Source organism: Terrapene carolina, unplaced genomic scaffold (assembly GCF_002925995.2).
Source record: "Terrapene carolina triunguis isolate 2854851 unplaced genomic scaffold, T_m_triunguis-2.0 Scaffold62, whole genome shotgun sequence".
Lineage (NCBI taxonomy): Eukaryota > Metazoa > Chordata > Testudines > Emydidae > Terrapene > Terrapene triunguis.
The window spans coordinates 27474349-27497050 of record NW_020664413.1 but is presented as its reverse complement, the minus strand read 5'-3'; the positions used below and the strand labels follow the sequence as shown (position 1 = coordinate 27497050).

Genomic DNA, 22702 nt, shown 5'->3' with positions numbered 1-22702 from the left:
TGGCCACGCACAATCGAATTTATACAACCTGTTTCCCAAATTCGAATTATCTAAATTCGGATTAATCCTGTAGTGTAGACATACCCTAAGAGAGCATTAACATTTTTTGGTGTTTCAGTAAATGATTTAGCAATTTTTGAAAATTCAGAAAAATAATTCTGATTGCGAGATTCCAATTTGGTTGGAAAACTAAAGCAAAAGATCCTGCAGACTCTTACTCAAGTGAGTAGTCCCTAATCAGACAAGTCGTCCCATTGATGCACAAGTAACAGTTTGCATGACTGGGTCCTAAATGTGGAGGGTGAAAACCCAGCCCCATTGAAGCTAATCAGTATTTCGCCTTTGATGTAATTGGGACAAAATTTCACCCAGAAAGTCTAAGTAGTTGATTTTATATTTTCCTGTCAGACTGATACTACTTACATCAGAAAATCAAGCAAATGTGCCCATTTTGAATGTTTTGTTACACTAATATTATTAGTCATGAAACAAAATGATCTCATGATTTTATTTTAAATTTTGTACTTAAAACGCAAACTCTGTTTGAGATATTTTGCCCAGCCCTAAATAGTACAATTTTTTGCTAACACCTCTTATGAAGTACACTTTAAATTCTCCCAGCATTGTAATGGCAGGGAAAAAAACAAATAAATTATTAAAGCAAATTATAAAATGGCAAATAATTTAAGGCTAAGAAATTTGGTGTTTGGAATTGACTAATGCTTATAGCCTTATTTTAAGAAAGAAAACATGCACCATAACTACTTTGTTTGAACAAAACATCACAGTCTACATCAGAAAAAATAAATATACTTTAAATTAAATTATAACTTGCCCTGAAAGTTTCCTACTCATGTTTTACCTACTACTTACCCTTAAGAAATATAGGAGAGAATAACACCCCCCTTTACATATTTTCAGAATATACAATATAAATATAGTAAGAATCATGCCAGAAAACTATATGCAAAAATTGCACACTATTATTGCATGCTTGTTGTGATACTACATGCCAATTAATATTTGCTCTCCTATGACCTCAGTCAGGACTTCAGGTCTTTTAATTATAACATTATACTTACAGTACATCATTATCTGGGAAGAACACTGCTGTCCCAGTTTGCATGTAGTGCTTAGGAAACTTTCAACTTTTAGCTATTATACTCTTTTCAGAGAGTTTGCTTTCCTGCCCAAATTGGATTGACTAATAATTCAAACTTTAAATAATATCTAAATGTCTATTCTTGTTATGTAAAGCGATCAGAATTCATTTTCCTCAATTTGGGTGGAAGTTTTCCCTCCATTCTAGCTCCTCCTCCTGACAATTTTTGAAGCTTTGGTGGCAAATCAGCCACAGACTGACTCATAGGATCTGACATCATCTTTGTAGTTTTAGATACCAGTTTCTCTTCTGAGTTGCCAGGAACTGAGCTTATTCGCTGAAGTTTCATAGGTAAATCCCCGATGCTGTAGGCCTTTTCAGAGGTTGTAGAACTCATTCTTAGTAGTTTTTTGGGAAAGTCTTCCCTTCCAGTCATTTTCTGCAGTTTTGAGGGTATCTTTGTACTAATGTCATCTAGACCATCTAGACATTCTACAGAATTATTCCTTTCTTTACTGTTACTTACAGCTGGTCCTATTAAAGGGGAAGATATAAGAAGCATTTCTTCCTGTTCTTTCACACTGTAGGGCATAGTAGGGACTTCAAATGTTGCATGGAACTGGGAATAGTCTACTTTAAAAAATCCTTCCTCTAAGGAAATCACAGGGAAAAAACGGTGACCCCAGAGAACTTCATCTTCGGTATACGAAGTTCGGGCTTGACATGTCATCCCTGCAACAAAAAAGGAAACAAAAGCCTTGATAAATTAAGAAATAAAATTACATAAATCAAATCTAACTTGATTTTGAATGTATAGAATCTTGATTTGTAATATGTCATAAAAACATATGTTATGCTTTTTTCATGCATTTAACACACCAGTGCTAATTAAACTCTGAAATCATTGACTAGCTATTTTGGAGATATGTTCCTGTATCAGAAAGATTGCTACATAGGCCTTTTTTGACACTTACCTGCACATTTTCCATATCCCCAATCAAATAATTCTCTTGAATCAAAATTACGGTCGTCTCCAATATAGAGCTGGTCAGAAAATGGGCGGGGGGGGAGGGGTCACAAAATATCGGAACAACCTCAGTTCTGTTTTTCATTGAATTTTTACTTTTGTCATTTAATAAATTTAAATCTATAGCTCATCAGTGAACAGAAAAATTTCACAAGCATTTTTGAATAAAAACAATCAATCAAATTTTGCAGCCTGCTCTTCTCCAATGGGAGTCATGTGCAAACAAGATTGCAGATCAGAACCTAACTTGGTACCAGCAAATAGATTTACCACTGTGACTGGTACACCAAAATGACAGATAGATTAGGCAAAGCTCAAACCTAGAAATTGATTTCTGAGAGCTCATAGAATAACTATTTATTTTTCTCCATATTAACCTGATAGTTGAAATACGTAATTTTTTATTTTTGATTGCATGCTTCTTATGCAGACTCCTGTCCCTTGAAATAGTGTTGGCAGGGCATCCCAGCACAGTGACCTCTGGAATTAACATCCCATTGAGATGCCAGTTCATACCGGTCAGAGCTATTGTTTCTAGCTGTCTACAGATTCTTGGTTCACATTTTAAAAGTTTTCTTTGCAACCATGAGGGCTATCAAAAATTAAACCATAAATTCCACATGACTCCTCAATGTTGGGCCCTAAGCCTATAGTGCCTAATCCATAACCCAGCCCTAGAGACCCCAAATATCTGGGCTTTATATCAGTAAAGTAAATGTGGTCGTTCATCAGGAGTTAAGTACAGCTGTAATAGGGCTACACATACACAGGCATGCAGCTCCTTTGGGAACAGGGATAGCAGTGTGGAATAAGCAGATAGCTCCTGCTCTCTCTTCCAATTACGTTATGTATTTAAATTTGGCAACCCATCTAGCAGGCAATTCAGGCACAATACAAGACCCATTTATTTTGTTTAGCACTTGACTGAGTTTTGTTCTTAGTTGTTTTTGCTCATTTCTGTTTTGATCTCTGTAACTGAAGTATGTAGCTGTCGCAGAAGTGGACACTAAACAAAAGAACAAACTGCACTAAACATTGTCGTTGTCCCACAAATACCAGCTACCAGAGGGGCAGATAGCACTCGGAGTTTGGGTCATGACTGTTAATGGATACATGGATTTTAAAGGTCCAGAAAAATACTGTGAGGAAAAAAAAATCACTCATGCTGCCAATCATTCTTATATTATTGCTTTATATTGACCTCAAAGCAGTGTACTTCAGTTACAATGATTGTTTATGTGGTGACTGTTCTGTTTCCAAATTTGCAGATAAAATAGTAATGTAGTTTAATGACCAATTATTTAGATTCGAAATTAGAAAGTGACAAACATTAATGTAACAATATTAAGCTGCCTCTTCAGGGTTTAAATGAATAGTACCAAATCTTGAGGGCTTAAAAGTTCTTGTTTACTCCCATCTCAGCATAAAAGAGACTTTGTTTATATTTTCAGGGAGCAGACCATCTGCAATGCAGAACTAGACACAGATTAGTCATCTTGCCATCCAAGGAACACAACCTTCTTTGGGAGCCAAGAACTCCCAGGTTTTGCACTGACACAGAATGTGGCAGGTCATTTAACCGCCCTTTGTCTTAAATCCTCCACAGGTAAAATGAAGATAATACATTGCCTAAAAATGCTTACTAGATGCGAGGATTAATCAATTCACATTTGTAAGCACCTTGAAGATATAATATGCTAAATAAATGCTAAGTATTGTTATTACTATTTCTATGTAGCATTTTACAGGCCATATTTTTAACATGTTCCCCTTTGTGTGTCACTTGCGAGAGTATATCGGCATGATCATATGCCCACACAGGTAATGAGTTTTGCATATGTAAATTCTACCAACTGCACACAAATGATAAAAACCATATTTTTCTTAAAGTTTTATATCTATAATGTTTTTATAACATATTTTGATGTATTGGCATATCCAGCATGATATATAATGTTGTTAGATTTTGAAATGCATTAAAAAGAAAGTTAAACAACCCCCCCCCCCCCAAAAAAACTGGCAAATTCTTAGTCTTTTCCCACAGAATTTATATTCACATACACACACACAAAAGCAGGAACTTAAATAAATACCTGCACACTTTTGAAATGCATGTTTGGCCAGATTATTCATAAAAATAATCCCAGTTTTGCAGAATTTGCTCTAATATTCACTTAATTTCAAACATTGCTATCACTGAATACTTGATGCACCTGCCCTGCTCATCCAACTACAAAATCCACACAACCCTTATTAATAGATTATTGTGTTTCAATTCTCCTACTTTACTTTGAGAGCATTAACTCTCCACTATGTATTCTGCATTTCCTTCTGTGAGGCCACAGAGAGAAGTGTGAAATAGTGAGCAACTAGCAGCATAGGCTGTGTAGGGCAACAACAAAGGGGGAATCACTCCTGGAACTGGTTCTCCAGTCCCTTTTCTGGGTTACCACTGTCCATTCGGTATCTCAACTGGAGCCCTGTACCTGGAGCATGAGAATGCTCAGAGCCACAGTATTCTAGTATGAATTTGTTCCAATCCATCTGCTTTTGCACAGAAGTAAAGAATTATTAGCAGCTGCATGTTTTATAACAAAGATCACATATGAGCCAAAAGAGATTCCAGGCATGGAAAACCAATTAGAGGAAGTATAAAAAGAGAAGCACAAGTCATGGCAAAAACTAAAAGATGCAAAATTGAATCGAGGCTGCTAGAGAGCATGGTCACTTATATGTTCATGGAAGAAAACTAGCCACAATTCAGTCAGCCCACACATATTAAATGTTTATTTGTAAGCATGACATATGGTACCTCAAAATATGCCCTGTAACCCCAATACTAGTGTATGGTTATATTTTATACAAAGAATGCCTTGTAAGGTATCATATAAAAGGTCATGATCTTCTAAAACTCGTTGTTCTGTGAAAAAAATGCAGATCATCATTATATATGGAGTTATGAGATTTTGCTATATGGTTATTATTGAAATATGTGGTAAATTTAGGAGTCGCCCACAGCTAGCTCACCAGTGGCAACAAAGGAGGTGACCCATACCCAGGTTGGTGTTAAACAACCATCACCAGCCATTGACCAGCAGGGGAACTATAAACAAGAGATTTACAATTCAATAAGAGACAGTTATGCAAGCCCCACACAATGTGGATTTGTGACTCAGCAAAGCTCACCAGGACATGCCTGGGCCAGTATTTTTCCAGGCCCATGAATTGAGAGTACAAAAAGGGGCCAGTGGCATCATGAGATCACTTCCCCCATCTACTCTGAAGGCAGCAAGAACACTGGGAAGACAGAGATTTTGAACTGATGAGATTGGTCCCAGGCTGAGAAGGAATTCAGCCTGTGTATTAAGAACAGTAACCTGCCTGCAACATGCAGTGGGGCGAGAAAAGGATTTAGAATGTGTGTTTACTTTTTATTTCTTAGGTAACTATCTCTGACCTTTATGCCTACCACTTATAATCCATCTTTCTGTAGTCGGGAAACTTATTTTAATGTTTTATCTTTACCAGTGAGTGTGTCTAAAATGTTTGGGGAATTTGCTCAGATTACAAGGCTGGTGCATGTCCACTATGAAGCAGCAAACTAATTAATGAGCTTTGTCTTGAACAGTGTAAGAGGGTACATTTCTGGGGTGCAAGGCTGGGAACTGGGGGGAATTTGCTGGCATTTCCCTCTGTACAGTTGATGAGTGGCTTAGAGAGCATTCATGCAACTTCACTGGCTGCATCTCTGTATGCCGGTGGCCGTGTGATAACAGCACCTGGAGGAGTTTGCTGCTTTTCACTGGCAAAGCATTGAGAGAGACAGCCCAGGCTGGAGAGTTAAGGGGCTCAGTGGCCCCACAGTTCCAGGTTGTATGCCAGGGGGCTGGGCACAGTAAGGAAAGAATTTTCTGGGACCCAGAACGGTGGGGAAAATAGTTATCTGTTCAACAATGGCTAAATTTTGTTTTGTAATATTCGCTTTTATGCACTGTACAGTACTATATGGTAATTCACTTTTATGTACGGAGCTTTTGCTAATCTCAAAACATTTGTATTGGCTCCTGTTATAAATTATAATCAAGTGTTTAAAAATGGGGTTCCTCCTCTAATGTTTTGCTGCTAATGTCAACCCAACCCCTGATGTCATGCCAATTCATATACCTGAAAATTTGAAATAAAATCAGTTTTCAACCATAATACACTTTTTAATCAGGAGATTTAGGAGAAATAAGTAGAATTGAGTGTAAGGAACAGGCTATATTTTCAACAGCTACATTTTCATATCAGTCATTGTAATTGATTCCCATGGTGGTTTGATTTGACTTTTTTTTATTTGCGGTAATCTGTGAACATAATTACATTCTAAATCTACCAACATGTTTTGCAACTCTTAATTGCAATTTTACACTATTTATTATTACAAACAGTAGGAATGGCTAATTTGTTTTGGGGAAGATACACATACATGACCATAAGTCCTTGTGATGAACAGTCTTTCCTGGAAACACATCTTTCATTTCAAATTAATGAATTATAATAATGCAAACAGATATGTTTTAGTGCATCATACTAGTATTATTTTGCCAGTTTTGTTTAATTCTTTTCATGGTCATTTCCGCTTTTTATGAAAATAATGTGAAAGAAAGCATGATATTGAAAAGTCCTGCTGTACAACAAATCTTCAACCATAGACATCTTCCACTCAGGTAAGCTATTATTTATACGCAGTGAATTTCTTTCTAACTATGTCTCATGTATATAAATTAGATTGATGACCTGTTTTCTTTTTATCCCAGGGCGTTTCAATTTTGTTATGAAGTTATTGTGGAAAAGAATCACATCACACAACAGATCATCACGAAATAAATTTTAGCAGAGTGTTAATTATGTTGAGTATGTGGCCCATCTGTGTCCTTTATTATGCAGTTGTTCATTATCTATAGAGGCACAGCCAAAGAACAATCCCAATGACAACCTTCAACTTCAGCTTCTTTTTATCTCATGTTAGCTAGGGAACTCATTAGTAGATGGGTGTTTGTAAGCAATATATGGAAAATGAATACAGCAGCATTGGAAATTAGATCTATGATCACTGTAAACAACATGCTTGCTTCGCTCTATTGACCTTTGTTTAGTGTAGTTAACAAATTACATAAAATGAAAAGATCTCTTTACAAAAAAGAGATAATTGACAACACACCCAAACTGTGGGCTTTGATGACGCGGTTCAAATTATATCTAATTCACTATGAAAGAGGAACCTTAGTGAGATGCAAAGTAGGAACAGCTCAAGGGTTACTGTCTAGTGTACACTGATGACTAGAAAATAGCACAAATATTACAGCATTAATTATTTTTGTAAGATGACCTGCATAGAGCTTTTGTGAGTCACTAACTCCTAAATTACAAACACAAGTTTGTGTGACATCAAAAATGACAGTGTCATCTATCCAAGTCTAACTCAGCCTTGGCCTACACTAGCAGTTATGTCAATACACCTCTACCTCGATATAACGCTGTCCCCAGAAACCAAAAAATCGTACCGCGTTATAGGCGAAACCACGTTATATCAAACTTGCTTTGATCCACCGGAGTGCGCAGCCCCCCTCCCCGGAGCACTGCTTTACCGCGTTCTATCCGAACTCATGTTATATCGGGTGGCGTTATATCGGGGTAGCGGTGTATTACTAAATCCACACTCCTTAATGACATAGTTATACCCCTAACTACCCAGTGTAGGCAGCACTATGTTGATGGGAGGGCGTCTCCTGTAGACATAGCTACTGCTCTCAGCAAGACGGAGTGCCTATGCCAGCAACAGAAGCCCTCCTATCGGTGTAGGTGCTGTCTCCACTGAAGCACTGGTGCAGCTGCACCTCTGCAGCCTTCTAAATGTAGATAAGTCCTAAGTGACATGCGGGAATTATTTATTTATTTTATTAAGCGTGTGCATAGTCATCTAGCCAAGCGATGGCATCTTCAGTGGCGTGGTGCAGTTCTCCTAGGCCACCGTTAAACCTAGTCAGCAGGCATTCATCGACAATGTGCGTCATCGTCTATGCTGTGCTGCAGCTGCACAAAGGGCTGTCACGAAGGCCCCAGAGAACCTGTTCAACAGGGACCATTAGCGAAGGGGAAGGTCAAAACCAGGCGGGAAGATTGTGGGGTCGGCGACGAGGGCCTGATTGGGGATTATAACAGATATCCATTCCTCTCACCAGAATGGGCGACGTGACGGCAAACGTGCAGCTGGTGGTTTAAAAAGGTGATTGTGCAGTGGCAGGCTTGTGTTGGCATGTACTTTCTCCAGTAACTTGCTAGTGGCAACCTATCGTCTGATACTAGGAGGATCAATGTTGCTCAGAACTGGAAGCCATGCTAAGAAGATTGTTACACGTCTTGACTTTAGCTGCTGTCTTCTTCAGGTGGGCATGGTAACTTAGTGTGCGCTCTAAGGTCACACCTAGATAGGCTAGTTCTACTTCATGCTTCACCTTCTGACCATTCAGATAAACATTCAGTTCTTGGGTTGCACTGGCGTGAGGAAGATGGAACAAACTGGAGATGCTTGGCTGGAGGTGCCAAGTCCTACAGTAGTCAGCTAACTTTATCATGTCCCGGTTTAAGGTGGCATCAAGCTTGTGAAATGTCCAGGCCTGGGTACCGCAACAGATGTCATCTGTGTAAATGAACTTTCATGACTCCGTTATGGGCAAGTCATTGATGTAAAGGTTGAACAGGGTTGGAGAAAGCACAGAGCCCTGGGGTAACCCATTGCTTTGTCGTCTCCAAGCACTCATCTTCTCCCACATATGGGCTCTGAACTGCCTATCGCAGAGGAACAGTTCAATGATGCCTATGACCAGGGCTGGCTTTAAGCCGATTCGGCCGATTCCCCGGAATGGGGCCCCGCGCCTAAGAGGGCCCTGCAACGTCCGGGGCTGCCGGCAGAGCGGGGGGAGAAAAAAAAGCCGCGTCCTGCTTCTCCCCCCTCCCTCCAGCGCTTGCGCCGCCATACAGCTGATCAGCGCAAGCCTGGGAGGGAGAGGTGAGGAGGAGGAATGCGGCGTGCTTGGGGAAGAGGCAGGGCCAGGACGGGGATTTGGGGAGGGATCCAATGGGGCAGAGAGGGGGCGGAGTCAGGGCAGGGCTGGGGCGGAGTTGGGGAGGGGGGGCGCGTGAGACAATTCGCGTCCCGGCGTGGGGCCCCACACCTGCTAAAGTCGGCCCTGCCTATGACCCAAGGTAGCAGGACCCGTGGTACCTTCACGAGCAGGCCAGTGTGCCATACCGTATCATACACTGCTGTTAGGTCGATGAAAACAGCACCTATTTTCAAGTTTCTCTGGAAGCCATTTTCAACAAACTTGGTCAGCACAAGTACTTAGTCACATGTGCTACAGCCTCAGTGAAAGCCAGCTTGGTCAGGGCTAAAAATTCTCTCAATGTTGGGTAATATGCGCTGTAGGACCAAGCGGGGGCCAAAGGTTTTTCAGGAATTCTGGTAATATGTTGTCATAGCATGCAGCTGTTACACACTTGATGCTACCCAGTGTCTGTTACAGTGAATGGTTCTGGGCAGCTTCTGATATGGTGTACACGTTTAAATATACGCCATTCGTTCCTCACTTGTCTTCGTACCTGTTTCTCCAAAAGTGCTCTGGCCACTTTAAGTAGGTGTCCAGCTACCTGGTTGGGTGTCCCTGCTGGAGTAATGGAAATCAGAATCACATCTGTCTCTAGAAACTACTAAAAAGACAGACGCTGTCACTGGGCCTCTCTGACGTAGTGCACTAAACAAGAACGGAAGGTGAACATCGGGAGATTAGGAGGGATGTTTGGTTGGGTGTATGGTAGAACCTCAGTTACGAACGCCAGAGTTACCAACTGACCAGTCAACCACACACATTTGGAAACGAAAGTACACAATTAGGCTGCAGCACAGAGAGGGTGGGGGGGGGAAGCAAATACAGTATAGTACTGTGTCAAACAAACTACTAAAAAAAATAAAGGGAAAGCAGCATTTTTCTTCTCCATGGTAAAGTTTCAAAGTTGTATTAAGTCAATGTTCAGCTGTAAACTTTTGAAAGGCAAACCATAATGTTTTGTTGAGAGTTATGAACAAGCTCCATTCCCAAGGTGTTCATAACTCTGAGGTTCTACTATGCTATAATGCAGTCCTTCCTGGGAGCTGAGCACTCTAAATGGGGCATTTTGGGGTTCAGATAGTGTATTTATTACCCATTGCTCCCTGAGAGGTGAGTTACTCGGGGGCTAGATGCAGGAGGGCTGGGGTGAGTTATCACTCAATCCTACTCAGGAGGTAGGACACAGCAGGGGATTGCATAGTAATTTTTCAATGAGACACGTATTTCCCTCAAGCGAGCTATACCAACAGTGGCCCCTTGAAAGTTTTGAACAAGTTAAAACAAGGAGTTTTAATTGGAGTGGGGTTTTTTTGCTTAACTATAGCTATAGCATTTATTATCAAGCAAATGCGATAAGTCTTTGCACTGTCTTAGCATCGTTCATTCAAACATCCCAGAGAGCTTTAAAAAAGAACATTAAACTCACTTAATCCTTAGTGTCTGGTTCTTCTTTAAAAATGACTTTGCAAACATGGTACCACAGATTACAGGTTTGGTTGCTATCACAGATAGTTATAACAAGTGTGTTTAGCTTACAAGTACAGTTCTCCCTCCCCCAGCTGTCATCCCTGCAAACTCAAGCTGAGCTCTATGAGTTAAGCAGAATCTTTTCCATCTAGCAGATCATCACCAGTAATGATGATTCTGCAGGCTCTCAGTTACACCTGTGTCACTCCACTGCCATCAATAGCACTACACAAGGATAAATGAATGGAACCTAGGGTCAGATTGTGAGGCGGAATGGTACAAAGAGCCACACACTCATTTGTGCAGCCCACATAAGGACCATCCACAATTGTAGTCCTCAACAGATCACGCTCTTCATACGCTCAAAGGGTGCACCATGCCAAAGAGGGTGAGGAAAAGGTAGGACAATGGTTCTGTCCCCTTTTGGAATCCACCTGCCAGAGGTGTGAAGAATATGTTGAACACTATTACCCTGGTTTAGGCGTACGTAGGCAGTTTCTCTCCTGTTGAAAGTAACTTCATAAACGCCAACAGAAGAGCAGAAAAATCCTTACTTTTTTTTTTTAAAACGTGAAACACTGAAAACAAATTAGGGATTTGCATGTGAGAGAAACTGAACCAAGCTTTAACATACAGAATGGTTCTGTGCAGACAGTACCCTAAATCTTAAGGAACAGAGAGAAATCAACTGATGCTTGTGGTTCTGAATTTGTTGTTTGTTGGCTAGTTTAATTTTTATTTGTTTTTAATAAAAAACTGAAATAAAAGTTCCTGCATGAAAGTAATCCACATAACTATGAGGGAGTTCTATCTTCTCACAGGAGACAGTTCACAGGTAGCAAACTGAGCTGCAGATAAGCAGAGAGCTAAAAGACTACATGCAGTATTCACTGATTTGTACTGGCAGAAAGACGATGATAAGAAAATGTGTAAGACTGTCATCTGATGGATATCTTGGCAAGCATGCATTTAATCTAATCACTTAACGTAATCTGTTTTGCAACACTTGAAAAAATTATATTTATTTCATTGCTTTAGGCTACAATTAACAAATGTTTATTGCCTATGACTAAGGAAAAAGTTTTCCCAACTTGATTGGACTATAGCTACAGAAGATACTAGATGCTGAAGAATTATGGGCTAAAAATTCATTAATGAATTTCCCCCTTAAGTATCTACAGCTGCAATCACTCAGGACTGTAACTGAGTAACTAAAAAGAACATTCTAACTGAAATATTTAAGTGACCCAATTATAACCAAATGCATTGTTTTTCAGAATTTCCTGGAGCTACATTTTTCCTTTGCAGTCAGATGGCATTAAAGAAAGCTGTGGTGAGATGGCACAGAGGTTCTTCTCAATGGTTTCTTTTCTGCCATTATATTATGTAATTGTGCTATTGCACACTCTGTTCAGTTGCTTACATGGTGTGACAAAGTCTTATACCAGTACATAAAGTGGCCAGATGTAACTTAGGTAAATACAGTATAATTCCAGTTATCCCAATTCCTTTTATCTGAAAAACCTAGTTATCTGAATCTATCAGTGCGTCCCCCATGTAGCCCTACCTTAATTAATCAGTGCTGTTCATCGGAATGCCAGGATATCTGAAACTTGTTGATGTCCCCCAGGCCATTTGCATAAATGGGAGTTTATTGTAGTGATTTTGTTAGACACTATTCTACAGGACAAGGAAAGCAATTATCATATGTAATAGAGAATCAAAAGCAACCGGTATTCAAATGTGAAAAAATGGTCAAATAATACTTTTTGTAATCTAGCTTTAATAGCCATCTTGTTCGATAGTACAAAATGTTTGAATCTGTTCCCTCATGCAAAGTGTTAACAGTGTCACCAATGTGCAGAAATCTTGGCCAAAGAAATCATGTCATTGGGTTCCTGTAAATGTATTAGCGTTCTTTGTGTGATAGCAGATCTCTAGACCTGAAGTCGTTTTATACTGATGGGGAATATCATCTCTGTGCTGAGAGCTGGCACATGCCCTGCATATCATTTACTTCTCTTTTACATGGGACTAATGTATGTGCAGTAGGCCTTGTGCTGGTCTACTGCACAGAGGTGAACTTCACTCATAATGAGAAAAGGCTCTAATAGTTTATGGACAACATGATGCAACCGGAATACAATATCCTGGGAGGTTCTGTGGCTCACAGCTTTAAAGAGTACAGATACCTTGAACATAAAACATATTTCTCTTACATTTGTACCCAAAAGGGAACACTGCAAAATGCCATTACTTTGAGTTTTAAACAACAGTTTTACATTGTTAATATTTGATTATCTTATCATACTGTTTGAATATTTATTGACATTGATTCTCCATCATATACAGCTCTATCTTTACATGTAGGGTAATGAAAAAGCCTAGCTAAATCATTTATCTCAATTCAGTTTTGCTGCTCTCTAAACTATGATAAAACTTGGTTTATACCTATTGTAAGGAAAAGTGTGTTAACAACAACAATGTGCAATCACATTACCATGAGGACAGACATATACTGTAACATCACAAGGAAATATCTGTTTATGAACATCTAGCCTCTAATAAAACAGAACAGTTTTAAATGGTCTTGGTTTAATCATGTTTGAGGTCATTTTTCATAGTTATAGACTAGTAAACATTTTTAATTGTTGCCTAAGGGAATAGTATAAATGCAATTTTTTCCAGTGTAACAAAATTAGTTCAATTTACTTTATTAAATTATAAGACTGCTAAAATACCCATCAAAGTCCAGTATCACAAATTCATTCTTGCTAATCTTCTCCCCCTCCCCTCCCCCTTCCAGGTGGACAAACCAATGAATGCTTCCTGAAGGCCCCAACTGTCAGTATGTTACCACCATTTAAGATGCACCCAGATACGATACAGGTGCTCAGACACTATGGTGATGAGCACCAAATGCATATCCTCAATCATCTCTTATTTTTCCGTGTTCCATTGTCATATATACATAGCTTTATGTTAATTACACACCGAGGCATAGTCCTGTTCCCACTGAAATCAACGAGACACGAATCAGTCACTAAGGATGTGGAGACACATAGAAGTGCTACCTCTCATTTCAGGAGGGTTAACTGTTCTCTGAACCATACATACAAATCCCTTTGAATTCCATGGAAGTAGCATGCACACTCAAGAATTTATAAGGAGAATCTGACATACAAAGTTCTATGTCCATTGTTAATATGCTTTAGATTTTCTTCAAGTTATATATGTTAAGAAATGTAGCCTGAATATTGCAATTAGTAGTCAATCTTGCATAAATTACTCTAGAATGTATAGCTTAAATTTATCAGTATAAAACAAATAGATTGCTGAAAATTTGCATATGTCTGTGTTATCTTTATTGTCTCCCAAAATAATAATCAAAACAAATGGCTCAGTAAAGTAGTCTGCATGCTGGACAAACTATTCAGTGTGAAACGGCCACATCATATTATTTACAGTCTTTTAAAACTTTTTTGCATCACAACCAACAGAAGAACTGTGAGGATTGTATGGCCCCCCTCTATTCTCTCGTCTCTCCCTTATCCCTGATATAACGGTCCATGCTCCCCTCAGATTCCGACCCTTTGTCTCCTGCCCCCATCAAACCTAGTTTAAAGCCATCACTAAGTTAACCAGTCTGTCTTCAAATATGCTTTTCTTCCTTGACAGGTGGACCCCATCTATGCTTAGCAGTCCTCCTTCCCAGAACAACATCCTGTGGTCAAGGAAGCCCTCCTGGTGACACCATCCTTGCAGCCAGGCATTCACCTCCAGGATGCATCTGTCTCTGCGTGGGTCTTGACCAGAAGGATGAAAGACAACACTGCCTGCACCCCAGCTCCTTCCACCCTTACTCCCAGAACCCTGTAGTGACTTCTGATTTACTCAGGGTCATACCTTGCAGTATCATTAGTGTCCACATGGATGAGTAGCATGGAGTAGTAGCCAGAGGGCTGGATAATCCTCAACAATACTTCCGTAACATCTCAGATTCAGGCTCCTGGCAGGCAGCATACCTCCCGGGATGCCATGTCAGGCCAAAAGATGCGTGCCTCCGTCCCACTCGGAAGAGAGTCACCAACCACCACTATCCTACATTTTCTCCTGGGAGTGGTGGCTGTAATCCTCCCAGCCTTGGCGATATATGGCTTCTCTTCCTCTACCTTTGGGGGCAATTCCTCATTGCCATGTCTGCATAATGGTTCTTCATTGCTATGGTGGTGGGTTGGGAGTAGGGATGGAGCACAGCCTGCTGCCAGAAATAACCAGCAGCCAGTGTCCTCCTGTGACAGAACTATATCATCCTCCCCAGGTGGTGTAACAGCAGTCCTCTCTAGCTGAATAGCTTCCTCAGCCTTGGACATCTCCATATGAATTCCTCATGTGCATGGATGCTTCTCAACCTAGCCACCTTCTCCTGTAGCTCTCGCACTTGCATCCTGAAATTCCACCAGCAGACACCTTTCACACTGGACAGTCTCCCCAACCTGGCTTTCTGAGCATGGGAAATGAAGGCCACACTCTCTGCAAATCCACACCAGGATCTGGGTAGAGGCATTCATGGTTAGGCTCTCTGTCTGGATCAGGGGTTCTCAAACTGGGGGTCGGGACCCCTCAGGGGGTCGCGAGGTTATTATTTGGGGGTGGGGGGTCCGCAAGCTGTCAGCCTCCACCACAAACCCCGCTTTGCCTCCAGCATTTATAATGATGTAAAATATATAAAAAAGTGTTTTCAATTTATTTGGGGGGGGGGGTCACACTCAAGAGGCTTGCTATGTGAAAGGGGTCACCAGTACAAAAGTTTGAGAACCACTGGTCTGGATACAGGGGCAGGCAGAGGAGACAGGAGCAGCGTTGGCACTGGCCGTGCGACCTTTACTAATCATAGCGATTATGTGTGTACAATCCCTTCCTATGTCTGTTATCCTTACTTTGACAGAAGAGAGCCAGGATCTGCTTTTGAAAACCTTGACTCAAATTTATCACTGGTGTAACTCTAATTAAAAGTAAATTCACTACAGATTAATTTAGTCCCTTGTGTCCAATCATATTGATCTTTTGTCCCTTTGTTCAGACTGGCACATAACACAGTAGTTAGTAACAGGGAGGGCATGCAGGAAAAATATCATTCATATTGAACAGAATTTCCATTCACCGTTTTAATTTAAGAAAATAAAAAGAATTCTGGAAGACTAGTGTGGGGTTTTGACTAGCTTTTTTGCTTCATAGATGATTATGTTATTTACCTTCCCGGTAACATTTATGTATTTTTCTGTTATGTGCTTTATTTGTAAGAAACAAATTTCATTACTGAATAATGCCTCTATTTGCCAAATTATAAATGATTAATTACAAATTATTACATCTAATGAGGTAGAACTTTTTGGCTTCAGAACAGAAGATCTATGAGTCTAGTCATGACTGAAAAACTGGATGTAATTACTTCAATCTCAGCCAGGCAATAAACTGTCTAAGCCTTTATCTTCTTGTGTAGCTAGTTAAGATTTCATGGCATTTTGGCACCACTGAGATGCAGTATCTTATTTCCCAGGGGCACCAATGAGCAGAAAACAAGTTGGATTATGCAAATATTCCAGCACAGCATATTAGAATTAGACTTCACATGACACTTTATACAAATAATTAAATAAAAATAGAAGAGGTAACTTTGACCAACTTCTTTGCAGTGTATCTATCCTAACTGCTTCTAAGTAAAATATGAGCTAAGTGCCTAATAGAAAAACAAGAGCTTCAAAATTATTTGGAAATTTAATAATCATTAGATTTTAAAATGACTGTAATAAAAGTGACTGCTAAGAAAATAACCTAAGAATCATTAAGATTATATGAGTTACCATGACCATGAATCATCATTTTTATGAGCAAATCTAAAAAGTTTTAAACTGTCTGTAAGTGGATCTAACTTCAGTGACTCTAATGGAGTGGCACCCACTTACCTGAGGTCTGATTTTTGGCTCAGCAACTTGTGCTAAGTCTAGTTAGTACAAGTATAGTAAATAGTGTATTAGGTGGGGTCACTACAGTGATGAGTACTTCACATGAACTGATCATATATGATCCCAGATTAAAATGTCCAGGGACAAGTACTAAAAACCTAACCATGGAATCATAAAGGTGGTTTGAAAAAAATCTTAATGCTTTCCCCAGAAAGTATTTCTTAGAGAGAACATTTCTGTGAATGATATCACCATTCACTGTGCTGTCATTCAGCAAATACCCATTTTCAGATGCAGTACTTTCTTACAGTTGCAAAAGAATAAAAAAAGCAACATCCCAAAAGCTTGAATGGAGTCTCTTGGAATTTTGTCATTGACTTCGAAGGGGGGTAGGATTACGCCAAAATTTGTAGGTAAGTTAAGTCAAAATGCTTGTCTTACTATGAGCCTCAAAACATTCCTGAATTCTGAAGTATCCACGTAGAGCTGAATCTATTCTATCAATCTCTAAAACTCATAATACATTATTATATGGATGGTATATGTATATCCCATTATTACTGAATTTAGCCAATATCCTATCATTCATTAACTGCCATTTCTGTTTTACTAATATGTACTACCTTTCATCACAGTATCTCAAAAGACTTTACTAAGTTTTCTTTACCGAGATTACTTAGGCAGAAGAATACTCCTAATGAGGTAGGTATGCCCATTTCACAGAGGAGTTTACCAATGTTCAGAGATATTAAGGGACCTGAGCAAGGCAAAACAGTGTGTTAGTAGTGAAATCTGGAATGAAAACTAGGAGTTCCAACTCCAATGCTTTGTACCACACTTTGCCCCCATGATACATTTTCCCCCCTCCCCTCCTTCAACTACCACTTTCAAGTATGCCTGTTTTGCTTCTCACCCCCACCCCAGAGTGGTGCCACCAACATTTCAATTTCTATTTTTGGTGTTTCATTTATTAACCACAGCCTCTGTTTCTCAGTGTACCTTCAGACTCAGCAATTGCTTTGCTTCAGCCAAGTAATAGGATTGAAATGCATCTAGTTACAAATGCTTGCCAGGTCCTCTTCTTGCACACTAAAGCCAACAGCCAGAATTATCTGATCACATTCACATTCTCATACATTTTGAATTAATTAAAGCAGACCGAGTTTAGGCACTGAAGACTGAATTGTGAGATAAGCCAGGAAAAGGCATGCACTTGATTTTTTCTTTTTAAATTTCAGGTGTGAATCCTCACTGCTTGCAATGTCCTAAGATGACATATAATATACTCCCAAGAAAATAAAACCCTACAATGGCCTATCATAACTAAACACATGTACACGGGGAAATAATTGATTTAGAAAACAAAATTATGGAACTAGATAATAAGCATATTATCACAGGAAAAAGTAAAAGGGCAGGTGACTTATTTGGCCTAGATGGTAACTTTACCATCTGCGTTAAGTAAGCATAGCTGCACCCAGGAACAGAGTGATGAATAAATTATTACAAGTCCTCCTGAATTCTTCCCTTGATGTGTAGAGGAGAGTGAGTTGCTTCTAGAGCTGTTTATTTCCCTCTGAGCATCCAGCCAGCTCCTCTGGCTGGGGAGTGAGCATGACATTGGGAAGGAGAGAGGCCAGAATCTCCTCCCTACTCACTCACTTGCAGGGGAGTATTAGGTGAGTACAAGTCATAAGCTGGACTGGGCTGAGCAGGGCAGTTAGGGTCAAAGTCCTGCATTGCCGGGTAATAGCCCTAACAATCTAGTACCTTTATTTGTAAGCCAAACACTATACTGAAATTAACAGACTGGATTCTGTGTTAAAGTATTTGAAATTCAAACAATCTTGACCCAAAATCAGAACTCTCTCCTCTACACTCGAATACCAGAATATCATCGACAGCAACTAATATTCTCATAGAGATCGATGTCCTTGCTGGACTCTATGGTGAGCTATGCCCTTCGCTTCCACCAGCTATGGCAGTATTCACTTGTATATATTTTGTTTTGTGTTCTGTGGTGTTGGCCACAGAAAATAGAGACATTGTAAATAGAGGTAGAGAAATGTAAATTCAAAGTCCCTGATTACTCAGGTGAATATGAAAATTTTCCACAGCCAAGAGAAGAGAAAATTTTAGTAGGTCAAAAACTTTTCACAGAGCTTGGTCTTCTAAATTTAGAATGGCAACCTATAGAAGGGGTTATTATGAAGAATATGCAATCTATCTAGCCAAGGAATTCTAAGGTGCTAGACAGTATCTAAACTGTAAAAGTTTTCCATTTATTTTGATGAAGTTTTGCTATTTCTAGCATTAATATTTTATCATAATATGTTATCAGAACATGCTGCGTATTAGATTGAGAATAATCAGAGCCAGCACGGTGAAGTACTTTGGGTTAAATTGTGGCTGCCCACCCTAGGTGTGCTATACTTTGTTAAATGTATCATCTTGCTGTGCTTTCATTTTCGTAACTTGATTCTTTTCAGTAGAACGGAGATAGATAATCCACCCTCACATTGATGGCTACCTACAGTATGAACTGATGGATCGTGTATGAATGTACTGATTACTACTGGAATAATTTTTCAATGTATTTACAACACAGACTTTTATATATGGGGAAGATTTAAGAAGTTTACTGAAATGTAAGGGACAAAAATCATTTTAAAGATAACAGAAGCTATCCGATAACTGTACCTAGTTATAGTATAGTGTCTTCTGTTATGTTCCTCTTACTAGGAGGAGATGGAGAACAAACATCCAATGCAGTGCTTATACACATGAAACTCACCAAATCATATAATTATCTGCAATTCGCTAATGAAACTTGTCTAAGGAAACAGCTGCACTCACTTATGCACTAGATTTTCATTTGAGATCCTTTTATACCAGATTTTTTCACTACAGCTGAACAGGTGGATTCAACCCTTTTCTGTTTATTGTAAAATAAAACAGTAGGTAAATGATTTGTGAATTCTACTTAATTGGAGGCTACACCTATCTTTGAGCTTCATAAACCAGCAATCATGTTTTGCTTTTACTAGATTAACTAGCCTTCATTAAGGCAGAGTATTCATTTCTCTGATATATGACAGAGAGCATTAGCTGTATTTACTACTATACTGCAGCTCTTTGCTGGTACTAAATATAATTTAAATTATATCACGTGATATACAAAGTTGTTCTAATTCCCATATAATGCCAGACCTCTAAATGCTGTGAGAGCAAGATGAAAACACTGCACTAGCTCCTTTTTCATTTGCCTTGTTTCCATCTACTGATATTTTTGTTAAAATCATAGTTGGGAATTTGCGATGTATAGCAAAGGGTAACAAAGCCTTTTTATGTTGTCTTACTCCAAAGGGGTATGCATTTTATAAAATTAATAAATTGTTTTTTATGCAAGAAGATTTATATGTAAGCTACATGGAGACTCAGTCCCTGTACCACTGTCAGGAGAGATGCAAAATAAAAATTACTATGATGAATAGGACATCAGGAATAATTAATAAAAACTGTGATTTAAGTGAAAGCTATGAGAACCTGAAAAGACCACCTTAGAACAGCTGGTGTTTTATATGCAGTGAAAGGGGTGGTGGTAATGGAAAGACTCACATAATGTGCAAGACTACTGACAGATTAAACATAAAATAGATCTGTCTACACCACAGAATTGCACCAATTAAACACTAAATGTTCTATTGTTCTATGTACAGTTCAAACACACAGTCAGGTTCCCTGCCCTGAAGACCTTACTGAAGAAAGACACAACATGCAAGTGTAACAAACAGTAAGAGGGGAAGCAGTGAGGGAAAGCAGTATAATGGTAACAAGATGCTATTTCACAACTTGATGGTTATAAATCATTTGAATACCCTCCTCCCCCACTTTAATAAATAAATAAGTCAGCTACCCCCATTGTCCTCAACCTAGACATCATTGGTTGGCTGATTTCTTATAAAGGCAGAAGTAGATCTTGAGAAGAGGAGATCTGAAGGACAGAAGTAGTGGCCCATGGCAGCAAAAGTAAAAACATCAAGTCATTTTATGAGATGCTGACAAACAAGTGAACAAGTCTGGCATCATTGGTGGACTGGTGGCATAAAGGCAAGGCACTATGAGACAAGACCAGGTAAGAGAGGTAGATGCAGAGTTGAGAACTGAGGACATGAAGCTTTATAAAAAGGCAATAATGAAAAACAAAGACTCAAGGATTCAGAGGCAGTGTTGATATATTTAGGGTGATAGATGTTCTTGACAGCGTATTTGCATGGAGTGGAGAGCAGCAGTTTGGGAATCAGAATGACCAGGGAGTACAGGAATTAAGATATAAGGGGCAGGTCTGGATAAGAATATTTGTAATCTAAGTTTTTGCACTGTGCCCAATTTATTACCATATTTGAGTTCTTTACAAAGAGATCATTGCCACAGTTGGCTAGTGGACAAATTTCCTCCCTATTTTATCCCTTTCCCTTCTGTCCATCGTCCTCTTTCTCTCCTTACCGCTATTCATCCACCTTCTATGTTCTTCATTGCTTCTTTTATTGTTCCGTGCAATACTTGTAAGTGAATTGCAGCTCACCAGTGGCCCACAGACCAAAACTTGAGAACTAGAGGATTAAGAAAAATGGGATGGACTTAAAGGATATTTTGGATGAATATCAGATCTATTAGGGTGTCAAATAATTTTCAAAGTGGCAGAAACACAACTGCTTGAGTCACTTAAAACTTTAATGGCCAACACACTATATAATATTGAGAATTATCCTAGATAGTACACAGATGACCAAACACATAGCTCATTTTGCTCTCTAATTGTTTGGGAAAATCCTCTTCACAGGACTTAGATTAAGTAAATGTGCTATGTGCTGGGGGGGGGGGTGTCCGCAGGAGAAGGGATAAGAAATCCTCTCACAGATCACCAAGCCTCCATCATGGGGGTACACACATGGAGCCACAAGAAGCAGATCCATTGGCCCTGACCATATCCCAAACTTCTCTCCAGTAGGGTGCACAGAGCTACTGTAAAGCTTTGTTCTGCTGCGCACAGAGGGTCCATATACTGTATACTCACCACACTGCTTGCAGCAGAACCATACTAATTCTATTGCATTACAAATTGTCTGTAACCCTTAGCTGGGCTACAAGATTTAGGCCTCATCATTAGGAATCCCTCAAAGTCCAGGATGATTGTCTTTTATGGATTGTCAATTTTAAATTATCTGTGGGTCTCCTGATGGCTAATAAGGCCCCGTCTAGAGCCAGAGACTCTGCCACATTGCAGACACGCATTTCTGATCAGGGTGGGTGAACCTGGGGTATTGGTTCGAGCCACAGAATGTTCTGTCACTTTGTAGTGGGGCGGCTGCCCCACTCCCTGAGAATTTAGGCTGCAGCAGGCCAGTGGGCCTGCGCAGACGCACAGCCAATAAGAGAAGGGCTTATTGGGAGCCAATCAGAGCCCAGATTGGAAGCAGCCAATCAGGGCCAGGCTCAGCCCTATAAAAAGGCTGCTCAGTGAGGGAGCAGGCAGTCTGTCCCAGGCCTTTGAGAGGGGAAGGTCTGTCTCCAGAGGTGGGAGACTAGCACCTGGGACAGCGCAGTGCTGGGCAGGCCCGGGGGAGCAGAAGGGAACTCCAGCCCAGTGTCTGCCAGGCTGAAGGCCCTGAGGGGAAGGGCCTAGCCGGTGCGAGAGACCCTGCGGGGAAGGGCTAGCCGGTGCGAGGGGCTGAAGGGGAAGCGGCCCAGGGACGTGGACAGATGGAGGGAGAGAAGGAGGGCAGGATGGCTGCCACTAGAGGGTCCCTGGGTTGGGACCCAGAGTAGTGGGCGGGCCTGGGTCCCCCCCTTGCCTTACACCCGGCTGACGGGAGTGGCCGTCTTGGGCTGCACCAACCCCCTGAGAAGAGGGGTGTGACTTTGGAGGTGCAGTTGCCCACATTGGCCGGGGCGTAGAGAGACAGCTGATTGACCTGCCCCTGGAAGG

At 40.1% G+C, this 22702-nt stretch overlaps 1 protein-coding gene across 1 annotated transcript in view; it reads right to left on the bottom strand.

Annotated features, from left to right (window-relative positions):
* Nucleotides 1–1247: 1247 nt before the first annotated feature.
* KCNJ3 (potassium voltage-gated channel subfamily J member 3) overlaps nt 1248–22702 on the bottom strand; it is a 168804-nt gene continuing 147349 nt past the window's right edge. The window contains exon 3 of the mRNA XM_024218000.2: nt 1248–1834. Coding sequence (XP_024073768.2) covers nt 1248–1834 — 587 coding nt within the window. The remainder of the gene's footprint in view (nt 1835–22702) is intronic.